The sequence below is a fragment of the Hipposideros armiger genome, unplaced genomic scaffold, assembly GCF_001890085.2.
Source record: "Hipposideros armiger isolate ML-2016 unplaced genomic scaffold, ASM189008v1 scaffold_54, whole genome shotgun sequence".
Lineage (NCBI taxonomy): Eukaryota > Metazoa > Chordata > Mammalia > Chiroptera > Hipposideridae > Hipposideros > Hipposideros armiger.
Window position 1 is genome coordinate 838,284 of NW_017731404.1, and position 24,889 is coordinate 863,172.

Consider the following 24,889-nt stretch of genomic DNA (forward strand, 5'->3'; position numbering starts at 1 on the left):
AGTTTTAAGAGTTATTTGTATATTTTGGATAATAGTCAATGATCGGATGTGTCTTTTGCACATATTTTCTCCCAGTCTGTGGCTTGTCTGATTCTCTTGAGTGATACAGTTTTGTAGCACATAAATCATTTTAAATTTAAAAACGTGAGTCCATTTGAAGAGAAATATTCAGGAAATGACAGTCAAGGTGGTAGGAATACAGCAAAATAAGTAAATACATGAATGAATGAATGAATGAATGAATGAATATTTATATAAGATCGGGTTTGGCCAATACTTATGCCACACCTAGAGCCTGGTACACAGACTGGCTTCCAGGCTCCTTCCCTGGCAATTATTATGGCTGTTATTACTACTTTAATAGTATTGGCATCTATTGTTGGTATTATTGAAATTATAATTATGGTATAGTGACCATTACTGCTGTTATTGTTGTAACAATACCCTATTGTTTTCTATTATAATGTACCGCTTTGATGAACCTCTTTGTTGCCTCTATTTCTTTGGAACCTGGGGGTATTGGGGAGCCCTGCGGTTATTGCGGTTATTATTACCCTTATCTTGATATTTCACCAACACTAACTGTGCAAAGCTTGGATGGGAAGAATGGAGGTGGATATCAGTTTCGTGACAGGTAGGGGAGGGGTCCGATGGGGAGCCTCCGCCCCAACACGGGGCGTGCCGATAGGGTCTGTCCCCGTTGGCCTCCGGTCCAGAGCCTGAGCCCAGAGATGGCCCCGCGTGGAGCGGCGCGGATTCTGCCCCTGGTGTTTGCCTTAGCCGCAGTGGCTTTAGTGTCCTGGGCACGGGAGCCGCGGGGTGCGCTCTGGCCTGGGCAGGGCTGCGCGGCGCTGGGCCGCTGCTGCCCTGGTCGTGACCCGACCTGCGCCGCCCCGGGACCCCCGCGCTGCTTCTGCGATCAGGCGTGCGGCGCGGTGCGGGACTGCTGTGCTGACTACGCGCGGGCCTGCCCAGGTGAGCCCCCGGAGCACCAGGCGCGGGCGAAGCGCTTGGAGCACAGGGGAGCGAGGGTGTGGTGTGAGGTGGAGGAAGGAAGGATGCCGCCCATGGAGGGGGTTCTGGGCCTGGGGGTGCGCTGGCAAGGGGGGATGCGGGCGCGCAGGACTGGAGGGGACGAGTGGTGTGGAGGAACGCGCCCAGAAAGATGCGCAGGATATGGACAACGGCGCATGAGGATCGGGAGGCGGAATGGAGAGGGACGCTTGGAGAGTTGAGGGGTGTTTGGGAGAAGGGGGCACAAGGACTGTGCTTAAGACTTGGAGGGCTGGGCGAGGGTGGGGGTGAGGGATCATGGAAGAGGCGCGCCAACCCTGCGAGACGCAGGGCACCCAATGGAAATGGGCTCGTCGGGGCAGGGAGGGGTGCGAGAGAGGAGAGGGTGCTTGGGTTGGGGTAGGGTGCCAGATTTAGCAAATAAAAATACAGGATACCCAGTTAAACTGGAATTTCAGATAAACAACCAATAATTTTTTAGTATAAGTACGTCCTAAATATTGCACGGTTCATACTTACATGAAAAGTTATTATTTTTCCGAAATTCAAATCTAACTGGGAGTCCTTCATTTTATCTGGCAGCCCTAGCTGGGGGAAGGGCGTGGGATCCAGCTGGGGTGCGAGGGAAGAGTGGGCACACGCACTACATTGCGGGCACACGGAGAGGATGTCGAGAAGGTGGAGGGAACCGCTGAAGCCTGGAGAGGGCTTGGGGTGGAGGGACTCTGAGAGAGGAGGGAGGACCCAGATAGGGTGGTCCAGGAGATGCAGAGGAACTGGGGGTGGGGTGGGGCGAGGAGCAGGCTAAAACTTGGTCAGGCGGACGGCGGCGTAGGGGCCTGATTTGTGTGCAGGTAACGCCCCTCTGCGGTTCCCCTGCAGGCTGTGGCCACCGGACCAGGGTCTAAGCATTCCTTCTAAAGACCCCTGCCAGTGTGGTACCCACCGGGCTCTGACATCAGGGGCCGCTTTTGTGGAGTCACTAGTGGGGAGGACCTGTCCTTTGTAAATCCCAGGAGTAAGTTTTTCACACCCACTGGAGACAAAAATCTAAATTCTGTTCCATTGCAAAGTGGTTATGATCCAAGTTTCCTTTGTCAGGAGGGATAGTGATTGGACCTTTCTTCCCTGAGACATTAGTGGTCCTTCAGAGATTTACATTTAAAAGAGAGGGCAATTTTTAAAAACTCAGAATTGAAGGGACCCAACATTTATCCATCACTTACCAACTCTGTGCCCAGGAGCTGGGCTGGGTGTCTCATTAAATTTGATTACTTTCTTACAGCACTCTGGGGTTCCTGAATGTAATGTCCCAATTCAGCAGATGAGAAAAGTGGAACTTAGAGAGGAAAGGGCCTTGAGGCCAGCCAGGGTGAGCCAGCAGGTTTTGGACCTGGCCGGATCCACGTCTTCTAGTGCCTTGCTGCTTCCCACAGTTTGAGTAGCGAATGGTGGAAATGCAGGCAGCAGTGAGAGGAAAAAGTAACTTGGGGTGTGGTATCTTCTGAAAGCATAGCCAATCAGATTCCCTCAGAATAAACTTTCAGAAGGACTATCTTGGGAACGCTTTTGTAATCGTCTGATTTCCTTACAGAGAGCACATGCAGCCGCGGGGCCATTCAGAGCATGGGGCTGCACCCATAGAGGCTCCCTTGGGGCCCAAGGGTGGGGGGGGCCCAGAAAGGGGACCAGGCAGATAGATCAGCGATACTTTCCCACGGTCTGACCCTCATCCACAGAATCACACGATGTTATCAGCTCCACTGCATTTGCTGTTGTGTCAAGAGCTTGGGTTGGTGGGCATGGGAGCCTCAACGCTTTGTGGCCCTCTTTGTTTGGCTCCTTTGGGAAGGTGTCAAAAAGGCAGCAGGCGTGGGATCTGCCCCCTTCTCCGGGCTGGGTGGAGTGTTGTGAGCGGGACATGGCTATCAAAGCAGCAGTCTCACACACCTTTGTGTCTTTCCACAATGTCAGACTTTATTAGAATAAAGCTGTGGATCCAGTCTTACTCAGTTTACCACGGGTATTAACCAAGGTTCCAGTCAGAGGACGGCCTCCAATACTCCTCCATTTTTTTTTTTTTAAGCTGAGCCATCCTGCCACCTGTTGGCAGCTCAGCGGCTGCTCAGCTCCGGCCAGCAATCGAACCGCTGTTGCTCAGAGCTCAAACTCTTGAGCGAGCTCTTAACCAACTGAGCCACTCGGCCAGCCAAGCCTCTAATAGTCTAGGTAGAGAGGTTTCACACAAGAGGGTCACATAGATTTGTAAGCAATAGGGTTAAGCAAGGCAAACAGAGTCTTAAGTATGAGAGGGAGTCCGGTGTTCAGCGAGAGTCCCTAGGGCACTGGGGTGCATAGCATCGGGCAATCAGGCCTGGCCGGTGAGACTGTCAGGAGGCAGGGCTTCAAGTGCTTCATCTAGGACGAGCGCAGATGTGGCTGTCAGCTCGTCGGTAGTGGCCTGAGCGATGAGCCATCAGAGAACTCTGATTTTATGCTCAAGACTGGGTGCGGTGCCCCCATCTGCAGTCCAATAAAGCGTCCAGATGGTCACACTCCACCCTGTGTCTGGAGTTATCTGGTTAGGGCATTGACTGGGTACGCCTTTCACGTGATGCTCTGGCATGACTGTCACTTTGTGACTGACACAGCTATCAGAATTATTAGAGTCCATTTAATTTTCATAATTAATGCTCTCTACAGGGGAGCCAAGGTTTTATGAATAGACCAGGGACCAGTTCACTTTTTAACTGCCCCCTCACTTCACACACACACACACACACACACACACACACACACACACACACACCCGTGCAGCAGGGCAGGAGGGGACATGGAGACCAGTTAGGAGGCAAGAGATGGAGAGAAGTGTATGTTTTTTTCATGAGTGATTTAGGGAATAACATTGACTGACTTCAGTAATTGATTGTGGTAGAGAGAGATACTGAGGATGACTTTTAAAAATCCTAACATTTACTAAATACTTACCAAGTGCCAGGGAGGTAATGTTTTAAGTAAAATGCTTTAAATAAATTGTCTTCTTTAAGCCTCAGAACAAACATATGGTATAGATAGTGTTTTCAAGTCCATTTTATAGATGGACTGAGGCACAGAGAGGTAGTGACCTGATCTGAGTTGCACAGCTATTAAGTGGGAGATCTGGGATTTGAACCCCAGCAGTCTGTACCAGTGGAAGAGGAGCACTTGGCATTGCCCACATTCAGTTCAGTTACATTCTGGCCGCCTGCTGTGTACCCAGCTCAGCTAGAAGCCATGGGGGCTGGAAAGACGGGGCTCTGGTCCCCCTCAAGCTTATAGTCTATTTTGGGGGGACAGGGTAGCTTGTGAAAGGAACAGTTTCAGTCAGAGCAAGATGAGGATTGAAAATGGTCAGTGAGGATGGGTTGGAGGACAGTGGGGCAGGAGTGACCAGTGAGGCCTGAAAGGATGGACACCATCCCTTCACACTTTTCAAGTTCTTTAGTGAATGTTTCCATGTATTTTATTTATACTCTTTAATTCTCACTTTAGTCCTGTAAGGATCAATGTCTCCCGTTAGGCACTTACATATTCATCGTATAGAGTCAGTACTCTTAGGGTTTTGGCACAGCTCATATTAAACTAGCAAGGGAATTCATTGGCTCAGGTAACTGGGAAACAATCCTTGGATTCTGGGCTTCAAGTGGGGCTGGATTCAGAGACTCCAAGGATGTCATCAGGACTCTGTCTTTCTACCTTTCAGCTCTGCTTGTGTCATCTTCATTCTTAGGCACCCCGTCACCAAGTGGTGGCAAAGGTAGGACCCAAGAGCTTCAAACTGGTGTCCCTAGAGGAATGAGAGCGTCCATTTGCCATTTGTTCCAGCCCAAATCCGAGGGATGGTTTTCATAGGCCCCAGTTTGGGTGACGTGTTCGTCCGTGAGCCAGTCAATCACTGAGCCAGCCAATTGGCCATGCCTGGGCCACATGCCTCAGGCCAGAATGAGGGTGAGGTCAGATCTGTCCAAACAATGCCGCCTGAGAGTGGGGAGGGTCGCTTCCTCAAAAGAAAACTGAGGTGGTGTTCACCAGGAGACGGGGTAAGGAGGCCGGCAGGGTAGAAATGGCAGTTGCTTGCTACTGAGCTGTGGGAGACCATGCATTTCAGGGAACTCAAAGCAAAAGGGTGCTGAGACATTAAGGAGGAGGAGGAGGGAGGGCGTGACTGAGGGTGTGTTGCAGCACACTTAGATTTTTAACCACTAGCCTTGGGGGGGCTCTGTGATCCACCATCAAAAAAAAGATCTTTTGTGAACCACCTCACTAGTGTACGGAAACCACTAAAGGATTTCAGGTGGCAGGTCAGAACTGCATTCCAGAAAAGTCCCTTTGATAGTGAGGTGGATGGGCGGTCAGGGGGCTGGGGAATGAAGTTTAGAGAAGAAGGTGGGGTTTGGATCCTCCTGAAAGGCATTTCCTGATGAGCCTGGGCCTGTTGGCGTGGAGGCAGAGGGATCAAGGGGACTGTGGGAAATTTGGTCTGGCTCCAGCTGGCTCCACTGGCACGATGTTATCTGGCTCTCCGAGGCTGGATGAGCAACCTTAAAACCTCCTTCCTGACCCCTTTTTTAAGCTACACTGATAAGCTAGAATTTCTTCTTCACTCAGAAGGCGGGATGGCCTTTCTTATGAGAAACTCCGCCATCTGGTGGTACCTTTTTGCAATGTCAGCTTGTGCTCATATTTCCTTTGTTGTCACTAAGGCAAGATTGGCTCATTCAGTGTTCAAGGATTCGTTAGGTCCTATGGGCCAGGTACTGTAGTTGGTGCTGGGATTCAGCAGGGAACAAGGACCCTGCTTCCGTGGCTCTTACATTCTAGTGACGGAGGCTGACAAGATGTGAATAATCACGCGAATGTAGAGTCGCAACCCCTGGCCTAGGTGAAGTGTGATGACAGTTCTCTGGGGATGTCACACGTGCATGCTGCTTGGAGATTTCACAGATGTCAGACACATGGAAATGTTACCGGGAAATGACTTTGAAAGCTTGGCTCTTGTCTTCCTGAAGGAAAGACTTCAATCAAGAGACAGACATTTGTGCAGTACGAACAGCAGAAGTTTATTAGTAAAAGGGGGTAACTCTGAGACATGGAGGGGGCTGACCCAAGGGAGGGAAGCAGCCTCGCCTTACATGGCATGAAGGCTTTTATTTCTATGGGTAGAATTGCCTCCCCCTCTCCCCTCTCTTATGTCTCTCTCTTCCCCTGAGGTGCCTAGTCCTCTGGCATTTAGCAATGCATCTCTTTGATTTAGGGGCATGTGTAAACACACCCCTTTGGTTTTGGGGGAATGTATAAACACATCCCTTTGGGGTGTGTGAAAACTTGGAATCCTGTTGGCCTAGTGAGGTATTGGTGACAAATGGGATAGGTTCTCTGATAAGCAGGATGTCTTTCTCTCTTCTAGTGCATTTCTTTGATTTAGGGCCATGTGTAAACACACCCCCTAGGGATATGTGTAAGCCTGGAATCCTGCTGGGCTAGTAAGGTATTGATGGTTCTGATAAACAGGATGTGTCCCCCACCTCTCTGACTTATAACAACATATCTCTTTGATTTAGAGGTATGTGTAAGACTGGAGTTCTGTTGGGCAGCTGCCAAGGGTCTTGACCCAGGTAGGAGCTACAGCAAGGGGCTTTCTAACTGGGGCTAAATTTCTCCTTCTCCTGTTCATTTCTATCTATGTAGCTACCCTATCAGAAAGACTATGTGTAAGCTTGCATATGCCTAATTTTCTGCAAAATCTCTCACCTGTCTGACCAGCAGGGCAGGGCATCCTGATGGGACTTGGGTATTCCCCCCTCATGCCCAGCCAGCGCCTGAATATGGTCTACATTCTTTTTTTTTTTTTTTTTTAAGATTTTATTGTGGAATTGGGGGAAGGGGAACAGACAAGTTGCTGTCATTTTGTTCTTCAGTCTAGTTGTGGAGGATGTTGATTCACTGGCCCAAGTTGGCACCATCATTGCGCTCTTCCCGGGCGAGGCAGATCAGTTGCCGGCTTCTGGACGGCCACTCATGCTGGCTGCTGGCCACTCACACTGGCTGCCAGCTACACACGGTAGCCCATGGCAACCCACTGCAGCAGGGGACTGCAGCCCACGCCCTCGCCAGCGACCCATGGCAGCCCAGCTCCAGGTTGAGCTGTTGTTCAGCATCTTAGCTGTAGAGGGCAGTGTCACTGGCCCTCATATGTGGGATCCGAACCGGGGCCCTCTGGCATCCCAAGCCAGTTCTTAACCAACGTGCCACTCGGCCGGCCCTGGTCTACATTCTTCCTGCCAGGTTTTCCAGTCACTCTGGGAACACTTCCAGTGACACAAAACTCATTTCTTCTAGTAGCTCCCTCTAATGTAGATTATACTCTCTCCCCTGGACAATTGCAGCAGCCGTCTTGCTGGCCTCCTTGCTTCTGCCCTCACCCCCAGCAGCTAGAGAGAGAGACATCTTGTTAAAACCTTAAATAAGATAATGTTACTCCTTCGCTCAGAACCAGGCAACAGCTTTTCTTTATATGTGGAATAAAATCCAACCTCCTGACGATAATCATCAAAGCCCCGTATGCTGTCGCTGTCTGCTCCCTCTCTGACATCACCACTTTCCCTCCTGCTTGTTCTGCTCCAGTCACACTGGCCTCCTCACTGTCCCTCCAGCATCTAACCTGGACCCTGCCTCAGGGCCTTTGCACTGCCTGGAATACCCCCCCCCCCACGCCCCCAGATACCTACTCGGCTTCCTCCCTTACCTCCTGAGATTTTCTTTGTTGTGGAGGTCTTCTTGACCCCTTCAAATAGTTCTTAATCACCCCACCCCTGCTGTTCTTATTCTGCTTTGCTTTTTTCTCAGAGTATGATGTAGTTGGAATTACATCATGTTGTATTGTCTTTCTCCCGCGGAATGTCAGCTCCTCGAGGGCAGGGGCTTTTTCTGCTTTGCTCATCTATGTTCCCAACCCCTGACCCAGTGCTTGGCACGCGTAGGCCATAAATAGTTGTTGAATAAATGCATAAAGACCCCTGTCGTATTGAGCATTTCCAGTCTGCTCAGTGCTTTGCATTTATCATTGCACCAGTCCCGTGAGACTGCAGTTTGAATCCAGGTTTGCCTGACTCCAACACCTTGGCTCGGCTCAGATATTCTGCCCTCTGAAACCCCACTTGCCTCCTCTGTGAGATGATCTGACAATAGTACGTATACATATAGGAGTCAGGGTTCTGGCAAGTGACAGATGGTAAGCCCAGAAGAGTTGAATGGAAGAGAATTTGATGAGGGTTCTATTCACAATGGGGCACAGGAGGAAATGGTGTTGCTGGAGCCTGGTGAGAGCAGATCCATGGCTGATGGTCCTTTAACCCAGGGGCAAGGCTGAGGCAGCGAGTGGGGGGCAATAGGTACCTGAGCTGGCCTCTCATCCTTGCCTGGGCCCCCATGGGCTGAACTCAACTGGCAGCTTGGGGTCAGGGAACCTCTGCGGTGCATAGACTTCCGGGAAGGCACGCTCTCCTAAGATTGTTGTGAGGATTACGTGATGTCGGGCCTGTGACTTGCCTGACTCAGCACCAGTGACATAATTGTTGTCCTAATTGGGTGGACGATGAAAGCAATCATGATTGTTAGGTTGTCTTACTTGATTTCTTCCCTTCTTCCCTTCCTCCTTCCTTCCTCAGAGCGTTTCAGCTCTGCTAGGAGTGGGGATCTGTGCAAGGAGTTTGTGACTTCCTGAGGGGCCAGAAGCAACACTGTCTGTGTTCACAACACAGTAAACTCATGCCCTCCGTTCAAGGGAGTACACTTTCCCTCACGTTTTCATGTTGCTGAACCAGGACCTGTCTCATAGCTGATGAGTGATTTTCATGATGACAGCCTTGTCTTTCTAGGTCTTCACTGTGTCTCCTGCCTCACAGTAGTCGCTCAGGAAATATTTGAGTGAATGAATTTTGACAGTAGGAGCTGCCTTGTGTGTGTGCGCGCGCGCGCGCGAGTATGTGTGTGTGTGTGTGTGTGTGTGTGTGTGTGTGTGTGTGTGAGTGTCAAGTTTTGCTGGCACATCGATGGAAATTCTCTCTGGGGAAGTCTGTAGATTCCGTGTTTCAGCCAGACGGCCTTCCCTGTCTGGTTTGGCCCAGTCCTGGTCTGGGATTATGGACCTGAATGAAGCTGAAGGTGCCAGAGTCCATGTCATCAGAAAATACCTACTCGTTGGGCTTCCGATTGTGGGGGCACATGGGGCATCTCAAGGACTTGGGCCTCCAGCACCTTCCTTCTTTTATTATGATGAAATATTTCAGACATACTTCAATGTAGAGAGAGTAACATAAACTCTTCTGAAAACCCAAAATCAAGCCTTGACAGAAGGTCCTGAGGCTCCTGTGTTCCCCTCCCCAGTCCCCTTCCTTCCTTCTCGCCTCATAGGTAAACACTATGCAGAATTTGGTATTTATAAGTTCGCGCGTGCATGCGCACACATGTGTAAATATACAGGTCGGTTCTCGTGTTTCACAGCAGTAGTTATATTGCTGTGAACACTGAACTGACGAATACTGAACCATTGCTCCTAGGGGAAATATTTACACACATGATTTCACACAGGTTATACTCTTAAATCCTAAAAACAACTCATTCTGGTAGACTCTATTTCCTTTACTTTATAAAAGAGAAAAACGAGGTTGAGAGTGTTAGGTGACTGGGGCCGCCACAGGTGCCAGAGCTGCCCTTGGAGATGCTGTTTTCTCTTCCAGCCGTCTCCTGTGTGGTGGCAGAGTGGAGTGCCTGGAGTCGCTGTGTCAAGCCCTGTCAGATCTCCTACCGTGTTCGCCAGAGGCATGTCCTGCAGGAGCCAAGGAACGGGGGTGCCCTCTGTCCCCCTCTGGAAGAGCGAGCTGGCTGTGTGGAGTACCGCAGCCGCCAGGGAGTGGAGTGCCAGCAGTCCTTGAGTGAGTTGAGCTCTGCCACCAGGGACAGCTGTCAGATCCGGTGTGGGGTCTGAGTTTGGGGTGGGACTTCGCCTTCCTTTTGCCCCGATCCCCTCTCCTCACCCTGTGCATGAGGTCAGAAGCTCTGACTTCCCTTGGGCATCTCAACATCTTCTTTCTACTCATCTCCCAGTTTGAATCAGTCAGGACTTTGAATGCACATGGTGGGAAACCCAACTTAAACTGACCTGTGCAAAAATGTGTGGCGCATGTAACTAAAGTTCCAGTGGTGCATTCAGGCATAGCTGGATCCAGGGGCACAAGCAATGTTGCCAGGAATCTCTCATCTCTCAGCTCTGTTTTTCTCTGACTTGGCCTCATTCTCAGGCCGGCTCTTCCCTATAATAGTCTTGGATGGCTCCAGGTTTCCCTCCAACCAGCCTAGCAGCTGGAAGAAAAGGCCTCTTTCTCCATATTTTTAGCAAATGTCCTGGGATGTAGTCTCATTGTCTTGACCTGGGTCATGTATCCACTGTTAAACCGATCAGAGTGGCTACAGTGATGGAATAGTCTGATTGGCTGAGCCTGGGCATGTGCTCCCTTTGAAGCTGGGAGGTGGGGGTCAGTCCCATCTGAATGAGAGTAGGGGAGGGGTGTTCTTCAGAGAAAAACAGGAGAATGGATGTAGGGTAGGCAATACTACAGATGTTGGCTACATTGCACACCCTGACAAAAGGTTTTTATATCGCTACAAAAAACAGGTGATGCCCATTTTATAGCTGAAGAAATTGACCAAGAGAGCGAAAGTGGTTTTTCCTGAAGGGGTGGACTAGCAGGCAGCAGGGCTAAACTGTGCCCGTCCAGTTTCTCCCCATGCTTCAGCCTGGCAGGGAGGGGAGGTCGCTCTTGCTGTCACCATCCTGCTTTAAATTCCCCAGTCGCCACCCAGTGCCCTCAGGGTGAAGCCCAGACTCCTCATCATGGTCGATAAGCTCCACGTGCTCTGGCTTTTGCCTCCTGTGACCTCATCTCCTTCCTCCCTCTGCCCACATTTTAAAGGGTCATTGTGATGGTTGTGGGGACAGTGGGTCAGAGGGCAGCAGGAAGACCAAGGAAGAGGGGCGTGCAGTCAGGGGTGGGTGAGAAAGGATTGTGGCTGGACCGAGGCAGTGGCAATGGGGTGATGACAGTGGGAACGTCATTCCCTTTGCCTGAAATCCTGCCTCTCCTCTGCCACTCGCCTCTAACCTTGCCCGGCCAAGCATTTTCTGCCATTTTCTCGGGAAGATCTTCCTGACTGCCCCAACAATGTGCAAACACTTTGCCGCATTCCTTGACCCTGTGAGGCCAATGTTACTATCCTCATTTTATAGAAAGGGAAACCAAGGCTCAGGGAGGCACAAAACTTGCCCCAAATACATGGTTCGTCTTACTTAATTCTGACAATAACTCTATGATAGAGGTACTAGTATTATCCCCATTTTGCTGATGAGGAGACTGAGGCTCAGAGAGCTGCAATAACTTGACCAAGATCACTCAACTATAAGAGGCCGAGCTTGGACTAGAACCTGGGGTTCTCTGGGGCTCCCCTCATTGCTCTAGGCTGCACCAAAAGAAGCACTATGGATGCTGGAAGACGGGAGGGAAGGGAAATTGTGTATTAAGTGTTCTGGCAAAGACCAAGCACAATCTCTGTGGCAGTAGTAGGGAGAGGTGCCTGGGATGCCCCTGGTGTGGCCCTCGTCTAGGTCACAAGCATTAGTTCAACACCAAATCTTTGATTCAGTTTCATCGCTCAGGGAATGGGGAGGGGTAGGGACTTCTTTTGGCTTTTTTTATTTTTCTAAGGAATCACCAACCTTTTGCAGACCGACCCTCAATTCTCCTTTGTAGTGTTCTCTGTCTAAGAGGGAAGAGCTTGGAAGTTGGCCCAATAAAACAATTTTATTAATTCATTTACCCCTCCATTCCTCTGTACCTTTCTTCCCTCCTTACATCTTCTCACCCATGCATCCATCTACCCATCCATTTATCTATCCACCCACCTGTCACTTTCCATCCATTCTTCTTTCCATTTATCATCTGTCTCCTCTTTTTTCTATCCTCCCATGTTCCCATTTATCTGCTCACATCCATCTATTCTTCCTTTCTTCCATCATTCCATCCATGTATTCATCCATCTATCCATCTAGTTATTAACTCTCTTATCTACTTTTTTACTCATTTTACTCATCAAAATCATTCATTTGAGAAACTTCTATTGACCTACTATGCAACCCTGGGTCTCAGAGATAAATATGATTCTGCCTCCAGCCTTGCATAAAGGGTACAGGTGGGGATCTCCTACCCAGTTCCCAGATCCCATAGTCTCTTTAAGGCTGCCATATAAGTGACTCACAAGCCAGAAATACCTAATTATGCTTCCTTTTGTGTTATAGCCCCAGGGGGCAGTGCTGGGCTACCTAACTCTGCTTTCTCCTTGACCCACAGTCCCTGCCCTGATAACCACAGGCAGCTATGGGAAAGAGCGGAAAAAGCGAGGTGTCCCCAAGGAGCAGGAGTTAGTAGGGTAAGTTGAAGCAAATGAACCCAAAGTCAGACTAAAATTTGCAAACATTTTCCTTGGATTAAACTTTCATCATGTCTTTCCCTTACTTTGATAGCTTTAACATTTCTGAATTTCTTGTCCTGTTTCATTTGTAAGCTCATTAACATGGATTTTGAAGTCCTTAATAATTGGTCTCCACACAACTAACTTTCCTTCCTTCCTCTTTCCTTCCTTCCATTAAGTCAACATTTATGACAGGCAGTGTGCTAAGCCTGTCAAAGAACAAAAAGGACAGACATACTTGTCCTCGTGGAGTGGATAGTCTAGTTGGAAGGGACAGACAATAAACAAATAAATAGTATGTCAGATCATGTTAAGTACTATGGAGAAAAATAAACCAGGGAAGAGGTTGGGAGTGCCAGGGATATCCTCACTGAGAAGGTGACATTTGAACTAAGATCTGGAGGAGGCTTTCTGTGGAAACAGCATATCTGAAAAAGGGACCAGCAAGTGCAAAGGTCCTGAGGCAGGGCATGCCTGGTGTATTAAAGGATCAGCAAGAAGACCAGTGTGGTTGGAGAGCAGGGAGAGTGAGAGAGTAGGAAATAAGGTCAGAAATATATGGGGGGTGGGGGGTGGGGGTGGGGCCCTCAGGTCACACAGGCCTATAGGCTATGGTAGGAAGTTGGGCATTTTCTCACATGAGATGGGAATCATGGGAGGGTTTTGAGCAGAGGAGTGACATGATCTGACTTAGGTTTTCACAGGGCCTATCTGAATGCTATTTGTAGACTCGATCACAGAGCCGCAAGGAAGGAGTCAGGAGACCAATGGGGAGGCTACTGCAATGGTCAAGACCAAAGATAAGGTGGTTTGGACCGGGGTGATAGCCTTACACCTTTTGAAGTGTGAATTGCAGGGACTGGACCAGTGTGTTGGAGATGGTGGTGATGAGGTCAGGCTTCTAGGACAGTGCTTAGCACACGGCAGGTACTCAATAAATATCAATAGAAAGAATAAGGTCTGAACGAAGGCAGTGGCAAAGAAGATGGAGAGGAGAGCTACATTAGTTAGGATTCCTTTCATTGCAAGTGACAGAAACTCAGCTCAAGCTGACTCGTGAAAAGGAGAATTATTGGTTTACATAACTGGGAAGGAAGTTTCAAAGTAGTATTACTTTAGGCATGGCTGCAGCCAAGAGGTCAAATAAAGTCAGGACTCACTCTCCTATTCATTAATTCACTCATCCATTCATTTATTCATTCATTCTCTCTCACTCTCTGCATATATTGGGCTTCATTCTCAAGCAGCCATTCCCTCCAATATGGCCACCAGCAGCCCCACATCCTCCCAGCTTAGCAACACCAGCAGAAGGCGCCCTCCTCCTAGTCTCAGTGTGTCATTTCATGGAGGAGACTTTGATTGGTCCTACTTGGATCCCGGCCCATCCCTGAACCAATCACTGTGGCCAGAAGGATGAGCGCTCTGATTGGTCAACTTCAGTCATCTGCCCAAGCTAGTGGCAGGTATGGGGAGAGCCAAGACCAGCCACCCTGATTAATTACCCCTCCAAGGCCAAATAGGGTGAGGGCAAGAGTGCCCCAAATAAACCGCCCAAAGGGGACGAGAAAGTGTGTTGGGAAGACATAACTTCCATTTATCACAGGCTCTGGTAAGGGACAGATTCCCGAGGAGTTCTAGGGGGCCCATCAGAGAGGAAGGGGCTGGGGACAAGAAAACTCTGCTCCTTAGACCTTCCAGAGGCTGCAGCCACCAGGGGGCACTAGCACCACACAGAGTCCTTGACAAAGAGCTGCATCTCCTCCAGCAGGGGGGGCCATTTACTGCTACTTGTAGGAAAGTTGGGTAGAAGTCACATTTTGGCAAATTGGCTTTTTCAGATACCCCAGTATAGGGAGCTTCCCTTTTAAAAAATTCTTGTGAAGAATCTCTTCTATAAAACAGGATCTTTTGTAAAATGCAGTGGAGTGCTCAGGAGTGTCAATTTAGGCTTTTTGGGTTCAGGTGGTTCAGGTTTAGGCACTACCGCTTGTTAGCCATGTGACCCTAATTTAGGCCAGTTAACTCTTTGATCCTCAGTTTCCTAATCTGTAAACTGGGGCAACACCTGCTTCACAGGGTTTCCCTATTCCATTGGACCAATGATTCATTGAGCAAATTTTTATTGAGCCAGTACTATTCTAGGATTTGGATACAACCATGAACAGAACAAACACAAATTCCTGCGTTTGTGGGGCTGACATTCTAGGGGGGAGACAGATGAGAAATAAACAATATAGTCTTTTGGATATGGTGCTTGGAGGGCCTGGCACATAGAAGCACTTACTGAGGTTAACTTAAAAAGTAGCAGCCGAGTCTCTTGTATGCAACCTGTTGATGCAGAATGGGTTGCTTTGAAGGTTTCTATATCAGGGAGACATTGTACCACCCTGGGCCTAAATAGGACTAGGCACACAATAGGTGCTCCATAAATGCTCACAGGTGCTTGCGGGGCTGTCTCCCTGTGTGGCTGCAGGTATTGTGTCCAGTTCCGGCTGGGGCCCATTCCAGGGAGCTGTCGGCAGGTGAGGGCGCCACATGCCCAGTGGACGAGATATCTGACCCAGGGCCACATGGTCTGTGTGAGGTGTGAGTGGCCTGCCCAGGACACCAGGAGCCAACGCTGCTATGGCGACGGCGGTGGGGCCGGAGGGTGAGCAGTGGGACTGGGGCATGGGGAAATGTGACTGCAGAGCCTGGGGTTTCTCTGCTGCCTGAGAGGTGACAGTATTGCACGAGTGAGATGCTGCTCCCCAGTCAGTGTGGGAACCTGGAATGTCCTGGCCTCAGTGTCTGAAGAGGAGCAGCTCCCGTCACTTCCAGCTGTGTGACCCAGGGTAAATCTCATAACCTCTCTGGACTCTAATTTCTTCATCTGAAAATGCAGATAAGAGAGCTCCCCATGGGACAATGATGAAGGTTAAGCGAGATTGTACAAGTGGAGGACTTAGCGTAGCTCCTGGCATCCAGAAGGAGCTCAAGAAAAGAGAGTTGGCAATATTGTTGAATCCTCAAAATTCCCTCAAAAGCCAAGTTTGGGTACTTTCATTTTATAGATGGGGCACCTGAGGCTCAGAGAGGCAGTGTGCCTTGGTCAAGGTCACACAGCAGGATTTGGCCCAGATTTGCCTTATATCAGCCCCCTAGACTGCCTCCCACACAGGCAGGTGTCTCAGAAAGTACTTAACATACTAATTATAATAGCAGCTAACATTTATTGAGTGCTTACTATGCGCCAAGCATTATTCTAAGCTCTTTATGTTCATTCTTTCATTCTTTCACTCAATAAATATTTGTTGAGCACTTACTGTTGAGAATGTGCCAGGCAATGTTTTGTGCACTGGGGAGATGCAATGAACAAAGCAGGTGTGGTCCTTCTCTTACGGAGACAACATTCTGCTGTGAGAAGATGGGCAAGTAAATCTGTAATTTGTCAGGAAGGAGATCAGTGTTAGGAAAAGAAAGCAGGATGAGGGGGAAGTTCTGAGGGTTGTTATTTTTCAAGGAAGGTGACACGGAGGAGGTGACATTTGAACAGAGATCTGAAGGAAACGAGGGAGGGAGCCATGTGGATATCTGGGGGAAGGTGTCCCAGGCAGAGGGCACAGCAAGTGCAAAGGCCCTGAGGTGGGAGTGTGCTGCCACCATGGCCGGATGGAGTGAGCGAGGGAGCGCGTGGAAGGGGGTGAGGACACATTAACACACAGCATAACATGGAAACATTTCAAGAACCCAAAGTGGATACTTTTAGGGCCCTCACTTTGCAGATGAGGACACTGAGACACAAAGAGGTGCCCAAGTTCACACACCTAGCAAGTGACAGAAACGGGATTTGAACCTATGACGTTCAGATCCCTGAGCCAAGCTGTAAAGACTAGTCTAGACTGTCTTCACTGATAGTGCTTTTCTAGTGCAGGGACTATTATACTGTAGGAATGAGAGCACTCTCTGGGGTCTGTCCGGGGAGTTCTCCCATTTCCAACGGTGTTAATTTCCTGCTTTTTAAAATTGAGGAGCCCTGCTCACTGCAAACGTAGAGCCGGGAATGCCAGTGACAGACGGGGTGTTAGGACAGATGTACCTGACAAGAGGCATTGGGACTACACAGATCCAGGTTCAAACCCCACCTCTGGCCCTTACTAGCTGTGTGACTGTATGCTAGTCCTCCACCTGACTCACACAGCCCCTAACACCCATTTTGGGGGATGATCCTGTGCCCTTTGCATAGCACCTGGCTTCTTGTAGATGCTTAACAGTGGGAGCTGCTATCGTCATGTCTAACTTGTACAATGGATATAATCATACGTATTTTGTGAAAATGAGATGTAATAGATGCAATGAACTTGGTGCATCGTAGGTGCCCAATAAATAAATGACAGACAATATAATCACACTCTAGGAGGCCCTCTCTGTCCACCCCCCTCCAACCTCTCTCCCACTTACCTATCCTAGACCTTAGATTCTACCATTACAGATTTGTTCTTTGGGCTAGAGCCTTGGTTTAGCCATCCATCTTTGGAAAAGTTTTTCTAGTCCTAAAACTGATGAATCCCAGATTTCTCTTGATGGCTGCAAATACCCCAGGATGAGGGACATGGCACTTTGGTGAATCTGAGATGAGGGTTGCAGGAACCCCTGGCTCCACCAGGGAGGGGCAGGAATGGAAAGCAGGGCCAGGGCTGTGCCAAAGAGAGCCATCTCTCCCTGCTTGCACCCCATCCTGGCCAGGCTCACAACAGGTGATGGAAGGTCTGATTGGGGCATGAGCTCACCAGGCAGGACTGGGCAGAGGAGGAGGATCAAAGTGAGGATAGAGGCGAGCTGTCAGCTGCATTCTTTCTGTGGGCAGCTGGTGAGGGCGGGCATGCAAAGGGCATGGACCTGGGAGGGATTAGCTTGTCAGTTGGGGATTTTAGGAGGGTTTATTTAGCCTGAGAAGTGTCTCTGAGTTTGGGGCAAGCAGAGGGAACACCTGCCATCGTCGTGCACCTACTGTGTGCTGGGCACTAAGTAGGTGCTTTACATCATTCAGGCCTCCCAAGCCCTTTTGAGACAAGGGGCATTAACTCCATTTTATGTGATGAGGATGCCATTAATAATGGTAACTTCAAATGCTATAATTTGTGAAGCACCTATTATGTGCCAGGCACTGTGCTTAGAACAGTGCCGGGCACTTAATAGGTACTTAATTGATGGTTTTTATTATCGTTATTATTTTGCATTTTTAAAAAGATTTGAGTTATACCTACAGAAAATTGGCTAAAACATATATCGATAGGTTTGGAAACTGTTTGAAAAAGAGACACGCCTGGCCATCCCTTCAAACCTCCACACCTCTCCTAACCACAGCCCCATTCCTCCCCATAAAGGAAACCACTGCCCTGACTTTTATGGCAACCCATAGTACAGTTCTCTTAATAGCTTTACTCGGTGCCGATCCCTAAACACTATAGTTTAATTTTGCTTTTCCACCCAAACTTGACGTACACGAAAGGATGCACAGTGCGCCTTGTGGAATCCAGCATCGTTTGCTCCATATGCGGTTTGCAAGGTTCCTTCGCAAGGCTGCCTTGTAGCATGAGATCTTTTGTCTTTGTTGCTGGCATGCCTAGCTATTATTGTCATGATCATTTTTATTTTCCCCGCACATAGAGCCTCCCAGCACTTCAGAGAGGCGGAGATTACGGATAGCTCTGTTGTCCATTGAAGAGGCGGAGGCTCCTAGGAGCTGGGTCATGACCCCCTCCCTTGATTCCAGAGCCTGTGTTCTTAATCACGCCACTGTGTTGCCTCCCAACAGGAGGAAAAGGGGGTGCAGGAAGGTTAAGCAACTTGCTAAGTTTGCCATCTCACCAGACCCTAAGAGCTGAGTCTGGTTCGTTCTGTGTGGCCTCTGAGGTCGGCGCTCTGGGGCCAGGTCACGGCCATTCTCCATCAGGCACAGGAAACACAGGACTTAGTCCCCACCCACTTTTAGGGCCCATGAAAATTTACAGCTTTTAATTTCTTTTAAAATCGGAAGAAAAAAAGGATATAACAATCATGGGGCTCTAATAATGAACTCAGCCTGGATTATATTCAACTTTATACAACATACTCATAAATGATGATTTAAAATAATTTTTTGCATGGAGGAAGGGGCCCACACAGGCAAGTATCCGTGGAGCCCAGAAATTCATAATGTCGCTGAGCCAGCTCCATCTCTTGCAGGAACCAGCTGTTGCTGTGGCAAGCCGCCGGCCACCCCCGGTGCCGAGGGACCTGGGAGAGGCTTGGGCAGCTCCAGGACTGTTCTTGCCCCGAGGTCCACAGCCTCGTCTTCATCTAGCGCCATGGCCCTCTAACTTTCTAGACCCCTTCTTTCCAAAGCCTTCCGGGATGGCAGGGAACCCCCGCCACTCCAGGGCTTGGGATCTTACAGGACCATGGAGTGGGAAGAAGTCTGCAAATTTGAGACTAAAGCAACAAGCCTTATTATGTTGACACTGAAAATAGCTTTATGTTTCCACTCGGCGCCAGCTGAGTCATAGCCTTGCTAACATCTCCCTCCAGTTCAGGGCTTCCCAAATGTCATCTCCTCAACATACTCTGGTGGCTTTTGCCTTGTTCTTCTTACCTGTATGCTTACTTTTTTTCTTTTTTCTTTTTACTCTCCATTCCCCCACCCTTTTATTTTTGTTTTGTTTAAATAAATTTATTTTAAAAGGCAGCTTATACTTAAATACATGTGTTTAAAGAAGAAACGTTTTATCACAACTAGAAAGGAAAAGAAATAATAGTAGCAAACATTTATTAAGTACCCACAGTGTGCCAAGTGCTGTCCGGCCCTTTACACATATTGACTTATTGGATCCTGAGTTAGGTGCAATTATTATCCCTATTCTACATGTGAGGACATTGAGGCACAGAGAGGTTAAGCCACTTGCCCAAGGTCACACAGCGGGTGAGCGGCAGAGTTGGGTTTTGAAACCCATGAGCTACATCTACTGCTAAGATTCCCTACACTAGTAGTATATCAGCATCACCAGGGCAGGGTTTTGGGTCTGTCTTGTTCCCTACTTTGTCCCCTATGCCTAGACCAGTGCCTGACATGTAATAATGCTCAATAAATATTTGTTGATTAAATGAATGAAGAGATGAATAAGCAGTTGCCTTAATTAGAAAGCAATCAGAAAATTGAATACAATGGAAACCAAACGGGTTAGGTATTGTTACCTGACCAAGATGCTAAGCATGAAGCCTGCTCTCTCCTTGTTCAAACAAGAAATGAGCGTGTGTTTGAGAGACAGTAAGGACACACTGGTATTTAATGGAGGCTTGGTCCTTGACAAATTAGAAGAATTACATGAGACTTGAAAGGGGGCTAATTTTCTTCCCTTGGGAGTCAACTGTTAACATATTTTTAAGGGCTTTATTGAGATATAATTCACATAACATAACATCCACTCATTTAAAGGCTACCATTCAGTCCCTTTTACTATATTCATAGGATTGTATAACCGTTACTCAAGTCAAGTTTTAGAACAAGTTTTGCCCCTCCTAAAAAAAAATCTCACACCCCCTTAACAGTTCGTTGCTCCCCATTGGTCAGACCACTCCAGCCCTAAGCAACCACTAATCTACTTTCTGTTTCTATGGATTTGCCTATTCTGGACACTTCATATAAATGAAATCACACAAATGGACTTCTATGTCTGGTTTCTTTTACTTATTATAGCATAATGTCTTCAAGGTCCATCTGTCTTGTAGTCTATTATTTAATGTCCCATCCTGGCTTTGTGTAAAACCATCTCTGTGGAGTCCTCCACTTGGAGAAGCACCGCTGTAATGGATAGAGAGCTTTGGGAGCGGCGTGGCTCACTCCCACACCCTGCTAGGAGTGTGCCGGCCCAGTTTCCCTGCCTTTGGACTCGGGAGCGTGGAGTATGGAGTTGGGGGAGGGGGTGTCTCTTTGAGCTGTCCTTGGGACTGGACAGCAACTGGCCCAAATGTTGCTGCTACACTATCCTCCTTCCTAAAATCAGGACTCTGGGCGCTTGTGGGAATCAACGTTTGTTCCCTCTCTCTGAGAGTGAATGTGTCACTGGGCAAGCTTTTCAGCAGCACTGGTGTGTGCTGGTCTGAAGTGAGGTGCTGAGGCAGTGGAGGGGAGAGAGGTGCAGACTGGCCAGGAGGCCAGCGAGAGGGCTGCCCAACTCCCATCCAAGGCCAGGTTCCCTAGAAAACAGCTCTCCTTGCACTTGTTTTGGCTGTAGGAGGCCATTTTATGTGTAAGCCATTTTATGTGTGCAAGTGCTGTCTTCCCTAGCAGATTGTACTTGCCTGAATTGCCCAGGCTCTGTAGTATATACTTTGTTGGACTCCCCTGTCGTTACCATTTTTTCCCCACCCCTAAATAGTGATACCTGTTTTAATCCCTTCAACGACTCTGTAAGGTAGGTGATCTTTTCCCCATTTACAGATGAGGAAACTGAGGCTGAGGAAAGTCAAGTGACTCGCACAAGTTATCATGATTAGGAAATGCTGGAGCTGGGGTTGGAACTGAACTCCAAAGCCTGTGCTTGTGCTCTTGACTGAACAGGAAGGCAGAGGCTGTAGAGGGGAACAGCTTGGCTACAGGTACCCAGAAGGCAGAGCCATCTCTTGGGTACCATGAAATGGGACATTTACCTTGGGTGCTTCCTCTGGAGTGTGTTGCTGGGGCTTGTGCAGAGTCAGGGAGTCTGCTGGGGATTGGGAGGCATCTCCATGCAGCTAATACTTTAAAAAAAGATCAGAAATGTGTTGATGATGAAGGTGGGCAACATGCAATGATGTTCCTAGAGCCTTGCCACCCACACCTAAGAACCTCAAGTCAAGGCCCTTTGGGGATGAGTGACAGAACTCAACTCAACCAGCTTTAGCAAAAATGGAAAATTTTTGGCTCGTGTAATTAAAATATACAGGATAGACTTGCCTTCAGATACAGTTGGATCCAGGGGTTTAAAGGTTGAAGGTTTTGTATCTTTCTTTTGGCCCTGCTCTCCTCTATGTTGGCTTTGTTCTTAGGCAGGCATCTTGTGGTGGCATAGATGGCTGCCAGGAGCTCCAGGCTTTCTTCCTCCCAGTTCAGCAGAGGAGGAACAGAGCTTCGTTTCCAATGGCCTTAACATCAGCTAAAGCCCTGGGTTTGCTGCTCATTGGCCTGGCTCATCTCACATGTGCATCTCTAAGCCAATCAGGCAGTGGAGAATGGACTTCTCTGATTGCTGGGGATGGGCCAGGTGCTCATCCCTGGAGGTAGGGGAGAAGTCGGTCCTACTTGAAGCACATGGACCAAGAGTGAGGAAAGGATAGTTCCCCAAGAAAAACTCGGAGCAGCAGGTGTGGGTGATGGGCAGGTGCCAGACAACAGACATTCTCCTCATGAGAGGTGGAGGAGCTACCATCCAGCTATCTGCCTTTGCCACCAACTTGCATGTGACCTTAAGCAAGCCCCTTTCCCTTTATGATGATCTCTACAGACTAATCCAGCTCTGAACATCTGAGGCCATCAGACTTCATTTAGCTAATGGCCCGGCATTCTAGCTTAACAGACCCGAGCTGTGGCTTAGGAATGCATGGCCTTCAAAAACCCTGAGATTGAACTTGGGACCGGACACCCAGCCTCCTGTTCCTGCCTGTCCTTGCAGGGTACAGCCTGTGATGATGGGAGGGTAGGACTCTGAGGAGGTTTCTTTGCACATCCCCAGCGTTCTCCATCTATAATTGGCTCCAAATGAAATGATCTCATCCCTGAACACTGAGAAAGGGGGGCGGTGGGGAAACAGTTCCCTGGCAGCATCTGACATATTTTGTGACTAACCCGTTTTTCTGCAGGAGAGAGAGGGTCCATTCTCTTGAAGACAATGTGGACATTTCAAAAAAAAATGTCTTGGTAATAGATTAAGGAGGCTCCAGCTTTTTAGGCTTTTGGGAGGCTCGAGGCATTTCTCCACTCCGTCCAAACCAGGTATCTTCTGACTGTTGCTCACAAGTCAACTTCACCACCTGTCACTCACATTAACCTCTGGCCAGGAGGAGGTGAGCATGGCCAATTCATCAAGTGATTTATCTTGATGGAGTTTTGGGGCCAGCTGAAGCTTGTTTAAATGCCCATACATTAATTTTGAAAGATGAGCTCCTAATCAACTTTTAAAAAACTTGTCACAGCACCATCTGTTTGGCGTTTGTCACTATTGCATTACATAAGAGGAAAGACATTTTTAAAGAATGCGGCTGCATTTAGTAATTGGATCGCCGGAGAGGAGCCAAGCCGGGGCGGATGGCACCGTGATTCAGAAATGCCACAGGCCCTTCTCTGGGGTGCGGCAGCCTCCCCAAATTCCACACGGTTGTGGCGGAGACCTGAGTGCAGCCGAGCTTGGGAGACAGGCTCTGGTGGCTTCTTTTCCGCTCGCCTTTCTCTCCCTCTCTTATGTCACTCCCCGTTCCCATGAGTTCTCTCTCACCTCTGCCAGCTCAGATCAATTCTGTGAAGTATCAGCAATAACCAAATGATTTCACTTCCCTAAGCCCCAATATCCTTACCTGGAAAATGGGAATAATAATAGAGGGCTGCTATGAGGTTTAAAAATATTAGTACATACAGCGCCTGGCCCGTAGTGAGTGCTTGGTAAGTGTTAGCTCTTATATAAATCTATGTCTGATACATCGTAGGTGCCGAATCCATGTCCATTTTCCTTCCCTTTTCTTCCCTTTTATCTGATTCAACAAGTATTTAGAGGCAGGGCTGGCTTCACAGATGTGCAAACTGGCCAGTCACACCAGGCCCCATACTGAGAAGGGCCCACACTCAGAAGGGCCGTACTTGGTATAATGCTCTGTAGCTGTTGTCTTGAATTCTTAATACTTTTTGAACAAGCGGCCCTGCATTTTCATTTTGCACTGGGCCTTGCAAGTTATGTAGCTGGTCTCTCCTAGACATCTAGAGTGATGTTATGTTTTATTGGCTTGCTCGATGTTTAAACAATTGAATCCACATTTTAAAATCAGGCGAGTTCACCTAAAAATCTGGCATATTTTGGAAATATAGAACATCTTGCCATAGTCGGTTCACATTCGTGCTGCCAATGATGGGCCGGGGCTGGTTGGTGGTGCCCTCTACATAAGGCACAGGCTTCAGTCCAGCGCTCCTAAAGCCTTTGAACCGACTCCCTTTGCTCACTGACAGTGCATCAGGCATGGCGGTTGAGGTCATGGGCTTTGCAGCCAGCTTTGTTTTCACCTTTGCCAGTCAACAGCCATTTGACCCTGGGCAAGTAGCTCTTTGCCTTAGTTTTCCACCTGTAAAATGGAGATGATGATGATAATCGTAATCTCTCTTTTAGATATGACGATTAGGCTAGTTAATATATGTGAAGCGTCTCGGACACGCTGTGTTATTATTGCTAGTGTTTTACTCTCACCTGGTGCAGAGGCTCAGACCCCAAGTCTGAGGGCTGTCCCTCCAGGAGCTGGAAGCTGGACCTGCAGCAGCTCGCTGTGATGTCACTTCCTCCCGCCATCTGAAGCAACACCCCTTGTCCATCTCACTCTCCGCCTGCAGTGTTAGAGTTTGTAAGTGGTTCAACCTGGGTTCTAGGTGGGCATGTGATCCGGGTGGCCCAATCAGCATAGTCCATCCCTCTGGTTCTAGAGATTGGTTATAGAATGAGCATTTGACCCAAGTTGGTCCAATCAGAGTGAATCTTGGGATTTTTGCCACACTGTTGTGGGGGAAAAAGCTCTCTTTGAACCAAGATTTCTAGCTGTAATAATGATACAACCCTGGAGCTCCTAGTGAGGGTCCAATACATGGAGACAGAGAGAAAAAAAAACAGCCCTTATGACATCTTTACAACCCCTGGATCCAGCCATACCTGAAGACATTACTCTAAGACTTTTTTTTCTTTTTTAAAGATTTTTATTGGAGAATTGGGGGAGGGGAACAATGCTGGGGAGTCAGGGAAGGGGAACAGACAAGTTGCTGTCCTTTTGTTGTTCAGTCTAGTTGTGGAGGATGTTGCTTCACTGGCCCAAGTTGGCACCATCATTGCGCTCTTCCCGGGCAAGGCAGATCGGTCACTGGCTTCTGGGCGGCTGCTCACTGCGGCTGCTGGCCGCTCACTGCAGCAGGGGCTGCAGCCTACGCCGACACTGGCGACTCACAGCAGCCCAGCTCCAGGTTGAGCTGTTGTTCAGCATCTTAGCATCTTAGCTGTAGAGGGCAGTGTCACTGGCCCTCATATGTGGGATCCGAACTGGGGCCCTCTGGCGTCCCAAGCCAGCTCTTAAC

The 24,889-nt window shown here is 48.7% G+C and overlaps 1 protein-coding gene across 1 annotated transcript; it reads left to right on the forward strand.

Moving 5' to 3' along the window:
* The first annotated feature begins 650 nt into the window (after positions 1 to 650).
* LOC109381834 (somatomedin-B and thrombospondin type-1 domain-containing protein-like) lies at positions 651 to 20,038 on the forward strand. The gene is made up of 5 exons (XM_019640919.1): positions 651 to 975; positions 9,792 to 9,986; positions 12,456 to 12,534; positions 15,050 to 15,226; positions 18,784 to 20,038. Exons 1-5 carry the CDS (start codon positions 651 to 653, stop codon positions 18,899 to 18,901), a joined length of 894 nt encoding a protein of 297 aa, XP_019496464.1. The 3' UTR covers positions 18,902 to 20,038.
* Positions 20,039 to 24,889: the final 4,851 nt, after the last annotated feature.